The 15,044-nt window shown below is 30.3% G+C and overlaps 2 protein-coding genes across 4 annotated transcripts in view; one reads left to right on the plus strand and one right to left on the minus strand.

Moving 5' to 3' along the window:
• Positions 1-635: 635 nt before the first annotated feature.
• Positions 636-2,905, plus strand: RfC4 (replication factor C subunit RfC4). Its single transcript, XM_033470196.2, has 6 exons — positions 636-793; positions 928-1,195; positions 1,283-1,531; positions 1,610-1,819; positions 1,925-2,038; positions 2,750-2,905. Exons 1-6 carry the CDS (start codon positions 681-683, stop codon positions 2,849-2,851), a joined length of 1,056 nt encoding a protein of 351 aa, XP_033326087.1. The 5' UTR covers positions 636-680; the 3' UTR covers positions 2,852-2,905.
• Positions 2,901-15,044, minus strand: part of sprt (PDZ domain-containing protein sprite) — a 112,691-nt gene continuing 100,547 nt past the window's right edge. For all 3 annotated transcript variants that reach the window (XM_033473226.2, XM_033473315.2, XM_033473399.2), the window contains 5 exons: positions 14,090-14,245; positions 13,271-13,423; positions 10,246-10,507; positions 8,597-9,004; positions 2,901-7,843 (listed from right to left, as the gene is read on the minus strand). In XM_033473226.2, coding sequence (XP_033329117.2) covers positions 7,445-7,843; positions 8,597-9,004; positions 10,246-10,507; positions 13,271-13,423; positions 14,090-14,245 — 1,378 coding nt within the window. In that variant the 3' untranslated portion in view covers positions 2,901-7,444. The remainder of the gene's footprint in view (positions 7,844-8,596; positions 9,005-10,245; positions 10,508-13,270; positions 13,424-14,089; positions 14,246-15,044) is intronic.

The raw sequence follows: 15,044 nt of genomic DNA on the forward strand, positions 1-15,044 counted from the left end.
TAAAATATGAATTTTATTAAGAGTTATAAGCTACTTAATTCAATGATTATATAATTTACAATTACGATTAATATACTTGCATTTACACACAAAGTGTAGTTATAAAAAATTGTCGTTCCAATTAGCTGCGAAAACGGTAATGATGTATAATAAATTATGCTGAATCGAGTTATAACTCTTAAATATATAATTTAAGTAACTTATAAGTTACTTATATGTTACTTAAATGATATGTGATCCAGTGTAATTTATTGAACATCATTACTGTTTTTGCAGCTAACTGAAACGACAATTTTTTATAATTACATTTCGTTTGTGTACAAATACAAATATATTAATTGTAATGATTGAGACGCTAACTGTGTTTAAATCTTTGGTATGTGCAAGGATATTTAATATTTTCAGTGTTTGTCATTTTTACAAAATCAGTTAATTCCAATATTTTTATTCAAACATTTATCAATCTCTTTCAGAAATGGTAATAGGTATCATTTCTGCAAAATGTTAATTGGATTAAATGATTCCTTCGTTACCGATTACCTATCACGTCGATGGATAATATAGCTTTCTAGTTAGCATCTAGACAGAAACTGTAAGAAGACGCAGCTCTATCTTGTTGAATAATCTATGCTTAAAAAGACAACTCGAGGTTTCCCGCGTTTCGAGCTTAAATTTTGAAGATGGCAGGTGCAACCACCGGCGAAGAAAGAATGGATGTAGATATATTACCATCGACTAGCAGCAATAATCCAATAACTACAGAAAAGGATGAAAAATCTTCGCATTTACCATGGTATGTCGTCACAAGTAATGATGTCATTTTTATTTTGTTGAGATTCAAATAATTGAGGTTAAGTTATTATTATCCAACAAATCTATATCAAACAAGTCAAAAACTAATTGTATGTAAATTTAAACTCTTTGTAGGATTGAAAAGTATCGGCCACATGTATTTTCGGACATTGTTGGGAATGAAGATACAGTGTCGAGATTATCTGTTTTCGCTCAACATGGAAATTGTCCAAACATTATTATATCAGGACCACCAGGAGTTGGAAAAACTACTACGATACTGTGCTTAGCACGTATTTTGTTAGGACCAAATTTTAAGGAATCAGTTTTAGAATTGAATGCTTCGAACGATAGAGGGATAGATGTTGTCAGAAACAAGATCAAAATATTTGCTCAAAAGAAGGTTCCTATATGTAATTTGTTTTATGCTATATCTCTTTTATCATATATATAATTTTTTAGTAAATACTTCATGTTTGTTTGCTACTAGGTAAATCTTCCAAAAGGAAAGCATAAGATAATAATCTTAGATGAAGCTGATAGTATGACTGAGGGTGCACAACAGGCATTGCGAAGAACTATGGAAATATATAGCAATACGACCAGGTTTGCATTGGCCTGTAATAACAGTGAAAAAGTTATTGAACCTATACAATCACGTTGCGCCATGTTGAGGTATGGGAAGTTGTCGGATGCACAAATATTGACAAAGGTCATAGAAGTTTGTGCTAAAGAAAATGTAAGAGAAAAATGTTTATTTCTTCAAAGAAACATTTTATAATGTTAACAATAAACTAAATTACATGTTTATGCATAGATTTCACATACAAATGATGGCTTAGAAGCAATAGTGTTTACTGCTCAGGGTGACATGAGACAAGCCTTAAATAATTTGCAATCAACTTACAATGGTTTTGGTCATGTAAATAGTGAAAATGTTTTTAAAGTTTGTGATGAACCACATCCATTACTCGTTAAAGAAATGCTCGAATATTGTGTAGAAGGGAACATTTCCAAAGCGTACTCTGTAAGACATTCTATTGATTATTTTTTATAATATGAATTCAATTGTTTTATAAATTACTGTTTAGAGCATATATGTATAATGAAATTGCATTTGTATTATCTTCAGGTAATGGAACATTTATGGAAAATGGGATATTCTGCTGAAGATTTAATTAGTAACATATTCAGAGTTTGCAAAAACCTTTCAATTGAAGAAACACTGAAATTAGAGTTTGTAAGGGTAAGTGAAAATAACGTTTCTATATACTTCAAGGCTTGATAACAGACAAGTTTAACAACTGATGCTTAAAAATATAAGGTATGAATCGTTATGGCAATATGAAACAAAGATCATGAGCAAAAAATTCAATATTGACATCCTTTTCAAATTACGAGAAGTCTTTCTGATTTACCGACAGAGTCGATGAAATTTTGTATGCAACATTTTTTTCTCTCCATTGATTTTCAAAATACTTCATAAAATAGATTTCCCAATACCGTCTTTTAACACTGTTATTTTTACACCTTAAACGTGAGAAAGATCAGTTTTAATATATGTGGAGCCGGTTAATGTGAGGTCACTAATTGCTGTGCCTTTGATTCCTATTCAGACATAATTAACGAATACGATATATTAAATCTTTGTATTCTTTTGTTTTGTTTATTTTTTAATAAAAAAGTTTAATATGTCTTATCCGACAAATATAAAGCTAATTATGTCTGAAAATCAACTACGTGTCGAATGTTTTTATTTCCTACATGCGTGTCAAGTTTTATTGCGAGACTTCAATTAGGTGATGTTATTAAGATTTGGTTTTGTATTCTTTTTTGTAGAACAAATCGTAGTAAAAATATACTGATATTTATTAACAACGAAAAATTAAACGTTTAAGTATAATACAAATGAAACAGTATTTTGAAAAAATTATAGATCATATTTTTTCGATTACAGGAAATTGGGGTAACGCATTTGGGCATTGTAGATGGAATCAACAGTTTATTACAAATGAACAGTCTTTTAGCACGCCTTTGTAAAAGGGCGAGAATGTGTTGAAGACACTTTTTGTAATTATTATATTTTCAAAATAAAATTATTTATACACTTGTATTATGTAATCCTTTATTTCAAAATTTTCATTTGGACAAAGATGATCTTACAGTGCACAGTACATTTTACACATATTTTGTTTTGTCAACCGACCCTTTTGCTAATAATCATGTAAACTTAATTTCAGTTTGTTTGTATTCTCTATGTTCTATTTAGATGAAAAAAGATGCAAAATTGACGAAGTTCATGCGACTACAAAGAAAAGACATGTTTTTACCAAGAATTTTTGTTAGTTCCCTATCTATCATAATAATTCTTTTAACTGTTGAATTTGCTACACCAACATAGTCACTTCAATTTCTACAAGTTATCCTGTTCTTAGAGGATAATAATCTAGTGTATTACGTTTGGAAGTATTTTAATTTTTAATTTCGCAAACATCATACAGTAATTACATAAAGAATAGTTTTTCTAGTTTCTTGAAAAGGCGTTTAATTGTTTGCACATGTTATTAATGAAGTGAAGAATAGGAAGAAAAAACAAAAGCTTACAGAAGGTATATCCATTTTAAATTTTAAATTATTCGCCATGTATTATTTTTTAGAAATTCTTCATTAAATATAACATATGATATCTTATCTTGTAAATATAAAATGTTAAAGATAAATAAGTTGCTGCGTATATAATTTCTTGACTGTTTTTAAAATTTTGCGAGCATATTCTCGGTCTATTGCACTCGAGCTTATTCTCAGCCAAAGATAATTCTCAAATGATACACTTGAAAGCAACAAATTTAAGTGTAATTAAAAGACAATTATTTTTTAACACACTTATATATATATAAGGTAAATATAATTTATAAGTGGAATTTATTATTATAAATTTCGTCTTTGCTTGTGAGCAATGCTTCGATTACAATGGGTTAAATAAATATTCAATGTTTTACGATCCATTATTGAATTTCCTTTTTCATAGATCTTAAAACTATAATTAAAATCTATTTAAAAAATGCAGCATTATTAAATGTTTATTTTTAAAATGATCCCAATCTTAGAATCTTCTTTTTTGTCAATTATTTCTAAATTTAATCAAATAAAGTTTACATCGGTCAACTAAAAATATTTGTTAGGTTTACAATCTCTCTCATTGTCGAATTTTTTTTTACGGCTAACGTAAAGATTAAAATAATATAGAGTGTAGTAAATAATGTAATGCGAGTTCTATGTATATTATATCGAATGACGAACATGAGATAATCAACTTACAAATAACAATACCAAATTTACAAATAAGTTATTTGCCATTTAAATCGATTATTTATTTACAATATTTTTACCAAAATTATGGAAAATGTATTGTACCATTCATACTTGAAATATTTCATAGTTCATTAAAAATATATTGATTAATGAAAAATGAGAATGACAAATGTTTTATTTTTCTTATGTAAGTTTTACGAAGTCCGATTTATTTGTTCAACGATGGCAAATATTCTACAGTGCTGACTGAGGCGGCGCATTAGAAAGAGGTGAAAGAAAGTTCGCTTGCATCAAGACAAAGATTATTATGCGGATATTAAATCATAAGTTCCTGCGATTGTCTTTGATCACTACATTATTGTTCTTCTATTGCTTACGCTGTTCTTACATACATGGTACTATGGATGAGTATTCTGTACAATTAGAATACAGCGTGGAGGGGACAAAATCATTTATTATGCTGAGATGAGAAAGTATTAAAATGTTAGAAACTGCTAGGGCTAGAGACAATTGGGCAAACTTAGTTTTTCTATTTAATCCCGATTATTGTATGATTCAATTCATTAACATGTTAAATGGTGTACGAATTTTGTGCGTTATTAATTATTCAATACTGCAGTTGTTAATGTACACCTAAGTATAGTTCAATGGAGTCATTCATCAGTGATCCAAGTGACATCTTTTGTTTTCCAATTGTCAATGACACAAGACGCAAATTCTTGAATTTGATATTTTGAGCTTCATAATTTTGTTTATTAGTGTCTTTCTTTTTGAAACTTTTTTATCGAAAATACATTCCTAGTTTGTAGGAATCAAACTTACATACTTTTGATTAGTCATCTTCTCATCTCTTCACGGTATACATTGTTGCTATTTATGAACTGCGTTGATTTAAATAATCGAGTATGTTTAACAGACTTTGTACAAAACGTCAATTCTAAAATATTGACAAACACCTATTGCATTTACGTCAATCAGTGTACTTTACATTGTCGATTATATATAATTAAAACGGAGCTCAGTGACTAATTTGCAAGGGGATATAGAAAATAATGAAAAACCTTAATCATTTTGCGTATACTAGCATATAAGGTTTAAAAGAAGTTTCACTTTGCAATTTTCGAAAACAATTATGTCACACAATATAAGTATATGTTACGACTAAACTGCGGATTTTATGCATGTATATGACGAAAATTGGTATAGATGAAATACGAAATTTTAAAAGCATCAGAAGAATCTAAACATAATGTTATATTGTTTTCAACTGATCAAAACAATTAAGATAGAAGATACATTTTTGTTTAACTTTTAAGTTGTTAGAAATGAGATAATACATTTTAATTTTGCACAAAAATCTGCAATCTAGTTTTGACCAATAATAATAATAATAATGATGATAATAATAATAATAATAATAATAATAATAATGATAATAATAATATATGCGTTCCTAAAAAGATACGTATTCGTTTCTTATCCTCCTTTACATCTTATATAGTAATATTTATATAGTAATATTTTCATTTTAGGAAAGTGCATCTTATGAAATATTAATAAGAAACTAATGAAATAGGAATAAGCTATATACGTATACAGGATGTTCAACTACGGGTGGTCATTTTTTTGGGAAGTCAATTATTTAAATAACGCAAAACTATGATTTCATTTTCAAACAATTATACATTTTGTAACTATTAATATTGATTAATTAAACACTTCTTGCTGTGATATTTGTTATTTATTTTATATTAAAATGTGCATATATAAATCATTTTTTGTTGATCCACCAAAGTAGTATCAATAATCTGATACATATACAAAATAATATTCTGACAACATGCTGAAGACATCATGAAACGATACTTCAAATATTATCGGATTGTGTTTTCTTTTTTAATTTTTATTCTAAATAACTCGCAATTCCAAAAGAACCGTAATCAATATTATAGATTTTAAATTTAGTAAAAAATATTGTGAATCCGCGAAATTTGCACTCGTACATAAAACCGTTTTAGAATCCCCTTTTTAAATAATATAACAGGAGTCAGCTGTCAGTTAATGAAGGGTCATTCCAATTTTTGTTTAACTATATGAACTTCAGAGTTACACCATTTTATCTATATCGATTCAGTTTTACCGCAAATTCTCTTACTCTCATCTCATGGCGAACAATTTAACCGAGGATGGAACGTAGAATCCTACGAGCGCTAGAAAATTCTTTCTCGGAGACTTTGTCCACAGACTTTCCCTCGAAAAACTTTCAATGACTAATAAATAGAAGACCTCTCATTCCAATCTTGAAACGAGAACGCTTTTTCTTGGCTTCTTCACTAGATTGCTATCGAACTTCGCCATGCTTATATCTCCTGTTCAGTGATCTGTTATGTGACTTATTTAACACTAAACGTACAACTGCCGGAAAAATGACTGGTTTTACAGTTTTTATTTTATACTTATCGAAATCATAAAGTTGCTCCCATAGGAAATTGTTAAATTTCTTTACTCAGGCACACACTATTTTAAACATTTATTTATTTATTTATTATTTTTATTTTTATTTCCTATATATTGATGACATCATTATATTTTTGACTACAATAAGAAAATGTTTGATATAGTATTTAGATCTCGTAGTGAGAAAATTAAATAAGAGTAATGGATTTTTAATTTTTCATTGAAAATGTTGTTACTGCAATTTAATTTATAAATACTTTGCTGTGAACAATCATCCTTACTAAACGAACTGTAACTGGTCTCTGTTTTAGGATTATTGAAATTACAGAGATATAATACTTTTACGGAAAGTGATGAATTTTTCTTTCTTCTAGTATATGTTATCAGACACAGCGGACATGTACATGTATTTCCTATATATTTGAATTAATGCAAATTATTTCTATTTTCCATAAAAATTTGCAGCCTATATATTATAATAAAAATTACATACAATCTAAATGAATGCAATTTGACAACTTTTATATGGTGGGACAAACCAGGCACTTTTAGTGCTTGGTCCACCTACAGTCGAACATTCTGCACTCTATTTCTTGAACGTCTAAACCTAAGCGATAAGTAAAACTACTAAACAAAATTTCGTTCTGAGTGACTCAGTCTTCTTCAAATCTATCAAATAAGAAACTATTAGATTGTATTTACAGACTTATTAGTTTAAAAGTCTTATATGTTACGTAAAAATCTGTTTCCAATATCACACAGAGATCTTGAATTTCTGGCAATCGACACACTCTTATAATACGTATTATAAGAAAGTCTTCTTTCGTTGAGAGTAACTGAATTTGAAAATATTGTTCCTGCGAAAACAAGTTCGCCTTGTTATTTAACACCACTTTTCCATCGTGACGGGTGCTAGATGCGGTCTCGGTTTGGGAGACGGCCACCTCAGCGCACTCTGACAAGATTCCGCTCTCGAAGGAGTTCTTGACGGCGGTTGAGGCGGATTATATTGTGATTCGTGAATTTGATTTGATGGCTCTTCGCTGGCATTTCCTCGTGAATTCTTCTCAGACGGTGATTCACCTTTATGATTCCTCTTCGTTGCTTTTTTGGCTATATCGTGATGAGCAGCAGGCGGCGCACTTTCCACGGACTGAAGACTCGCTGCGCGATGAAGAGACAGTCGAAGTGGCTTCTTCGGAGGTGCAGGACGCGACTTTGTGTCTTGTGAACTGTACACCATCGATGCGTCAGAAGTCTCTGACGCACGTGATTGTGTATCCTGCAATATAGCAAAGACAAGATATTTGTGTTAGGTTTATTAATAGATGCAGCTAATAAGGGTTACTCTTTAAGATTACGCGATACCTATTAGTTACATAAAAAAATATTTTAACCAGTTATTACAAGTCAAAATCGGTGACGGAGATCGTGATTCTGAATAATTACCAAAAAAGTTGATTTTTATGGACAGTGACTAAGGAAAGTATTCAAACATCTTTTGACACGGAATAACGTTTTTAAAATTGAACCAAATGACTTGAATTCTTTTTAGACGTTAGACAGACTTACTTGGCAATATCTAACAAATATTTTTAAACAATGCAATCTGAAAATAATTTAAAAATAAAAATTTAAATTGCGCATCGATCGATAATCATTCAATATCTTTCAATGCCTGTAGTTTGATTTTCCGTACAAAACGCATTGTTTAAATTTTCGTTCTAGGCTCAAAATTAAGCATAGTATTTTTTATTTTTTTTGTTATTACAACTAATTTCAATTCTTGAAAAAATTGTTAGTCATTTAGTAAACTAGTCCCTCTAACGTCTCAAAAGAGATTGAAGTCGTTTGGTCCAATTTTCAAAAAGGTATTCCGTTTTATTTTTATTGATGTTTATTTATATATAAGTGAATATTGTAGTGACTGACACACATGAAATAACGTAGCAATATATTTATGCAGCAATTTATTTTATTTATTTATGTAGCAATGGATGAACAGTAAAAGTGATGAAAAAGATTGGTAACGTACCTGAAACCGATAATAGGTTGGTTCAGAATCGAAATCCAAAGATTGCGTCTGCGACGAGTTTCTGCGATTTTTAGATAAATGTTCAATGGCTGATTCGATACGTGGTGGTCTCCTGCGTTGCAATTGAGTTTGCATCTGTACTTGTTTGCAGTCCAGGCTTGTCGTTGACCCTGTTATATGAAATCCCTGCTGTTTCTGTCTAGTCCTTGATTTGTTATGGCTGTTCGTAACGTTATCCGACGGTACATCAACTTCCTTCAAATTCTTTGGGTCCATCAAACGCTTCGGCTGATCGCTGTGTCTATGTCTAATTGTCGGCAAACTTTGTCGCAACTCCATTGAATTTCTAACATTGAGATCGGGAAGATTTGCTACTAGCGCGGTCACTTGCGGCCCCTTCTGAAAAACCTAAGTAACAAATGAAGTTGATTTTGTAAAAGTACTGATTTTGTAAAATAATATTTTTTTTCGTACGGATGTCATTTATTTTAATTCCGTTCTGACATGATATACTGTTTAATGATATTTTTTGAACAATCTTTGTTCAGTGCGAAAATTCATTCTTAGCCTGTCATATTCTGTAGCATACATTGATATGGAGCACGTACTCCCATCTATCAATCTTTTAATTCTATTTTCAATTTGGAGTTCCGATTTAAAAGCTTTTCCCTCAATTAATGCTTTTAATATTCCAGTTTAAAATATTGTTGACCTTGGTTTATCAAAACCAAACGGATCATGTTCTTCATGAGCGTCACAAATATTTTTAGTGACTATGTCAACCGTGTTGTATTTTTAACGTTGACACTATATGTAATTCCGAATATGAATTTCGGTAAAATTCATTGTTCTCACTTATTTTTAAGTAGGAAATATATAAATACTGAATGTTTTAAACTGAGAGGATACTTTTTGAGAAGTTTATGGAGAAGTTTCTATTGTATAAAAATATTGTTAAAATACAGCAAGTTATACATTTCGGTTTATTGAAACGAATATTAATGTCGTCTTTGTTAATATCCATTATTGTAACAAAAGTTTAATTTAATGTATCCATCATTTAAAGAACTCGAGAGAGCTTTCAATTTTGTTAAATACACAGGGTTGTAATAACGTGGTAGCGTTGCGTACTAATTCTTCACACTTATCGAACAAAGTTAAGAAACTGTACATATCGTTAATATTTGAGTCAAATTTGTTTTTTAAATAAATGTACGTTTTATTACATTAAAAGTACATATTATAGTGAAGCATATAATACATCGTTTGTATTGTAATATTGTTTTATTTAGTGCATACGACAAATAAAGTAATAAACAAAATAAAAAAAAATAAAACAAAAACGAAAAATTAAAAATTAAAAATTAAAAAATAAAATAAAAATACAAAATTGAAAAATTAGAAAAGAATAAAATTAATATTTTCGTTGACACAATACAAATTTGTATCTTATGTCAAGAGGGTTTACTATACGCGACAACATGCAACTATGTAACATGTTTCATAAGTTAGATCGACATGTGTGAATCCATAGAAATAAATACTCGTGAAATCAACGAAATGGTGTTAGCTTCTTATCGTGACCTAGTATACCCGAAATCTTGACTCTTACGTGATATCTGAATGTAATAATATGTCTGGGCCAGCACCTGAACTTGCTCTTGGCGTGTTGGCGGAGGATCTGCGGGGATCTCGGCTCTACTTGGTGCCAGAAGATCCCTAACCTGTTCCTCGAGATATCCGATTCTATGAGTCAGCCTGAGGTTATCTGATCGAAGTGTGCGGAGTGCTGCAAGGGATTCACCTTTTCGAAGGACCACGATTTGTGCCGCATCGGGTGCGACAGCCAGTAGTCTTGCCAAGTCGCTCCTTCCTGCTCCCACCACGAGCTTTCCGTTCACTTCCAAGATCCTAAAATGTATAGTCATCTATACCTATGAGTATTGAAATGACAATTGCTTATAACACATTGCCAAATCTTCACCAAAAGATCAAAACCATTAAATTAAAGCATTTCTATGAAGGTAACTGCAACTGGAAAATTTGAATTGGACAAAGTAATTATTTTTTCTATTTTCGTGATACAAATCCTGGTCTTAATGTGTTTGAATATTCTAAGATACCAATTAGTATCTAGGCCTAGTCAAAAAATAGTGGTATGTCACAGATGCGTTAATGAGATATTCTAGTATATTCCGTTTTTGTTTAACTTTCTTTGGTATTTTTTTTTATAACACCTTCTGAAGTCGCATTTACAAGGTTTATTCATTCATGTTTCAATAACATTTACAAAGTTTCGGGGTGAAGAAAGGTTCAAATTGGTGGCATTGGCTACTTTGAAACATAGTCGAATCTTAAAAAGATCGCCCCATTATGTCCATGATTACGACCAATTTGTTTATTTCAAATGAAAAACGTGTAAGATTTTTAATTAGTATCAGTTTGACTATAGACGATATAAGAAAAAATTTTTTAGCATAAACAGAAGTTACAATCGAGATCTACAAAATGCATTTTTTTTGTTCTAGGTTCAGATAAAAAAGTTACAAAAATATCATTTCTTAATCTTTTTATCATGATAATCAATTAGAATTTTTGAAAACAATTTTTTAGCCATTGTCTAGTAAATTATTTGCTCTAACGTCTCAATAAAATTTAGATCCTTTGGTCCAATTATAAAAAAGTTATTCCGTTTCAAAAGATGTACGGAAATATATTGGACTAACTGCACGTTATATTTTTTCCTACTTTTATGTAACGAAAGATCGAGTAAACAGTATATGAATAGACACCCTGATGATACCAGATTACGTTTGCAACAATATCAACCAAAAACAATTATCCAAAAAAAAGGCAAAAGATGGACGTGTTTTTATACAAACGCACGACACATGTATAAATAATACCATTTCCTATGTTCGCACATTAAGTCACCTGTATTGTGTATTAACAATATTTTTAATTCGAGTTATAAATACACCTGTACATTGTCAGTTCGTTAATGAATAATTAAAACGTTCGCACAGAATATTTTAAGGTACTATAAAACGTCGAAAACCGTTCTCTCTTGTCAAATATGGCAAATAAGATTCTATAAAAGATATACATAGTTTCTCTAATAGAACAAGTAAAAATGTCAAACATTGTAATGAAATACTCATGAAATTGTACTAGGAAAATTATAGGAAACAGTTTCGAAAAGTACAAAAATATACAAAATATACTGCATATTAAATTGTAATAAAATGCTTCCACAAAATAGCAATCATGAGTAATATTCCAAAATTTTTGATAAAATATTATACAAACTATACTGTGATGTCTTTCGATTTCGTAACGCAACAACGATTCGAAGCGCAGGTGTTTAGATTTTAACGAATTTCTGTCGAGGAGGTGGATATGTGGAAATGGTTTGGAGTAGGTATAGAAGATGGGGTCATGTGAAGTCGCAGGTGCAATTAGTGGGGGCATACGGCGAACTTCCGGTGCTGCTTCACGCTACGGTGACCTGTTGAGAACCGAATACCAAGATTGCTGTATTGTTCTCCACCGATAGCTGAGTTACTTAGCGTAACCACACAGTGCTACACATTCTGTGTTTACCTAACTCTTCTTTACTAATTTTTTCTTTCTCTTTCATCTTTTATATTCTAGGCCTATACTTTCTTTTACGTTCATGTCTAATTAACGCGCGTTCCTTCTTTTTAAGCAGAATCGTTATAACGAATTCGTCGAAGTTTTCCAATAAAACGAAAAACATGTTTTATTTTACTTTTAATCAATAAAGACAAGAAATCTAACAGTTTTTCTGATTATCTACATTTAGGAGTACGAGAAATCTTGAGAGTAATAGTACGATTACTATGTCATTTGACAGTCAGAGTTGGAGAAATTTTATTCGAACAAAGAATAAAATTTTTTTCATAGAATTCATTCGAAATATTGTATAGGATATATTCGAAATAATAATTGAATATAATTCTAGTCAAAGAATAATTATTCGTTATTAGGAATAACTTTTTGATTTGTATATTTATTCAGATCTAATGTTGTGGTAACAATAAGAGATGCATGCGATAAGATGCAATAAGATGCATCTACGACGTTATGACCTTCATATGACCTTGAATATACAAAATTATTTTTCTTCGATGGTTATTTTTGATAATGTTGTTTTTACACATTGCATACATATAGTCATATAGTCAACTGGTTATCAATGGGGTCACCCATTAGGATTTATTGTTTATTTTAGATACCATTTCTTCATTTCTTTTATCTTTTTGCTGATCTTTATTTCTTTTAGTTCTTTTCCCAGGTTTTATTTAGAGTTGCTTCAACTGCTTGGTCTATTGTGTTACTTTCGTTACTGTAACTTCAAAAGTTTTGGATCTTGTTATACTTGGCTATAGTACTAAAATGAAAACACCATTTTGACTTAATTGAACCGCCGTCTTAATATCCACACCAAATAAATTGAATTAAGAATAACGCCAAACAAAGATGATTATTGCAAGCTTGTCGCTAAAAACAGCAAAAGGCACATCATACTATTTATGTTGTGTAATTATTACTTGATATTACGGAAACAATAAATAATGAATATTAAAAAGGAAGAGAAAAATATCATGTTTAGTGTACACAATTCTAAGCAGTACAGAAATATGTTCGAACCTGTCTCCCTTGCACAGTCCGGAATCTTCAACTGCCCAATCGACGTAAAGGCCAGGTGTATCTTCCCTCGGACCCGCCCCAAAACGAGGGCTCTTCGGGTCTGCGCTAACTTCCACTGCATGGATCGTGACTTGCGTGGAACCAGAAATACAACTAAATAGAAGAAAGTGAAATTATTGAATAGAATTACGGGCACGTGGGAACGATGTCGTTAATTTTTCTGTTAATTCAACCGTAAGTGCCCGAACAGTGAACATACATAACAAATATCCATGGAAGAGGTTAGCAATTATATAATTATATAATTGAAGTTTACACAAAAGAATAAATAGGAGATAAATAACGACATTGTTCTAACAATTCTTTGTCATAGTACTTGCGAATTCACAAATAGACCGCGGATTTTATGTACTTATGACAAAAATGTGAGTACATGAAATATAAAACAATAAAAATATTAAAAGAATTTAGGAACATCTATATATTATTTTCATCTCACTAAAATTATTAAAGATAGAAAATATTTCTCTTTGACTTAGGTTTGTTGAAATTGATGAAGATGATTTTTACCGCATTAGTATTTGCAGTCTAATGATGATATATTTTTGAACAAAGAAGTTTGTGTAACCATTTGTCACAGAAATATTTGTATATTAGTGTATCATTTTATCAATATAGTTTATTAATATATCATTTTATCACGGGATTTTCCGAAATTAAAAAGTTTTTGCAGTTATGTATTTCTTTTCCTGTAAGGACGCTGGAATATAGATGAAAGATAAGTGTTCCACTACTACGTACATATCTACGAAGAGGTACCTGAATATCGTGTCGTTCTTTTGTTTTTCTTGAGACTCTGCCAACTCCAAAGCTGCTTGAAGAGCTCGACTTTCTTCACGAAGGGTTAGAAGTTCCAATTCTTCTCGGCCAAGTCTGTACTCTAACTCCGCTTGTTGGATTCGAACGTCGATATTACTAGAACAAATAATTCTAGTTTATACGGTACACGAACAAACATTCGTTTCGACTCGATCAATTTCAGCAACATTTTTATTAGTTAGACATCTACGATAAACTTATATAAAAATTATTTGTTCTAGAGAAAACAAATATTTTTAATGTATGAATACTAGCTATTGCTGTCCTGTTCCTATGGATTAATTTATATAACTTTTTTCAAAAGAAATTCACAATTCTTTACAATTGTCTGTAATTTTGTGTAGTGCTTTCAATCGACTTCTTCGTTTAATTTTATAAATTTCATATTTCTTGATTTGATTTCAACACATTTAGAAAGTCTTAGAATTTTGTATTTTTCTTTTGAAAAAATCAAAAAAGTTCTAAAAATCGAAAACAGCATTTTGTGAAAATGAAAAATGTATAAAGTATATATTTTTAATTATTGGTGAGTTGATTATAAAATTCTCCCTGTTTGTTTAATTTATTAATACTCCAAACACAATATTTAACAAAGATAGATTGCACATTTTTATTTGTGTGCAAAAAATAAATAAAATTATTTTACTAATACGATAATTTACTGCTTCCATAGATGAAAGTCAGGTATCTGAACTGTCAGATCTCAGGTTGCCAACCTCGAGGGAGAGATTACGAAGTCTTTCCTTGGGAAGACGCCGCAATTCTTATTAATTATCGTCATAGACAACTCGACTTTTTTTTATTCATTTTAATATAATTTCGTTGCAATATTATAATATGTAGACAAATTTCGTTGTATTGTATATTTAATAGAAATGTGAAAGACGAAAAATAT

The sequence above is a fragment of the Megalopta genalis genome, chromosome 1, assembly GCF_051020955.1.
Source record: "Megalopta genalis isolate 19385.01 chromosome 1, iyMegGena1_principal, whole genome shotgun sequence".
NCBI classification, from domain to species: Eukaryota; Metazoa; Arthropoda; class Insecta; order Hymenoptera; family Halictidae; genus Megalopta; species Megalopta genalis.

Bases quoted from the DNA above. Each gene is read 5' to 3' on its own strand.
- RfC4 (XM_033470196.2), top strand. From the start codon at position 681: ATGGCAGGTGCAACCACCGGCGAAGAAAGAATGGATGTAGATATATTA. The intron at 794-927 runs GTATGTCGTCAC...AACTCTTTGTAG, and splicing joins AAATCTTCGCATTTACCATG to GATTGAAAAGTATCGGCCAC. The intron at 1,820-1,924 runs GTAAGACATTCT...TATTATCTTCAG, and splicing joins ACATTTCCAAAGCGTACTCT to GTAATGGAACATTTATGGAA.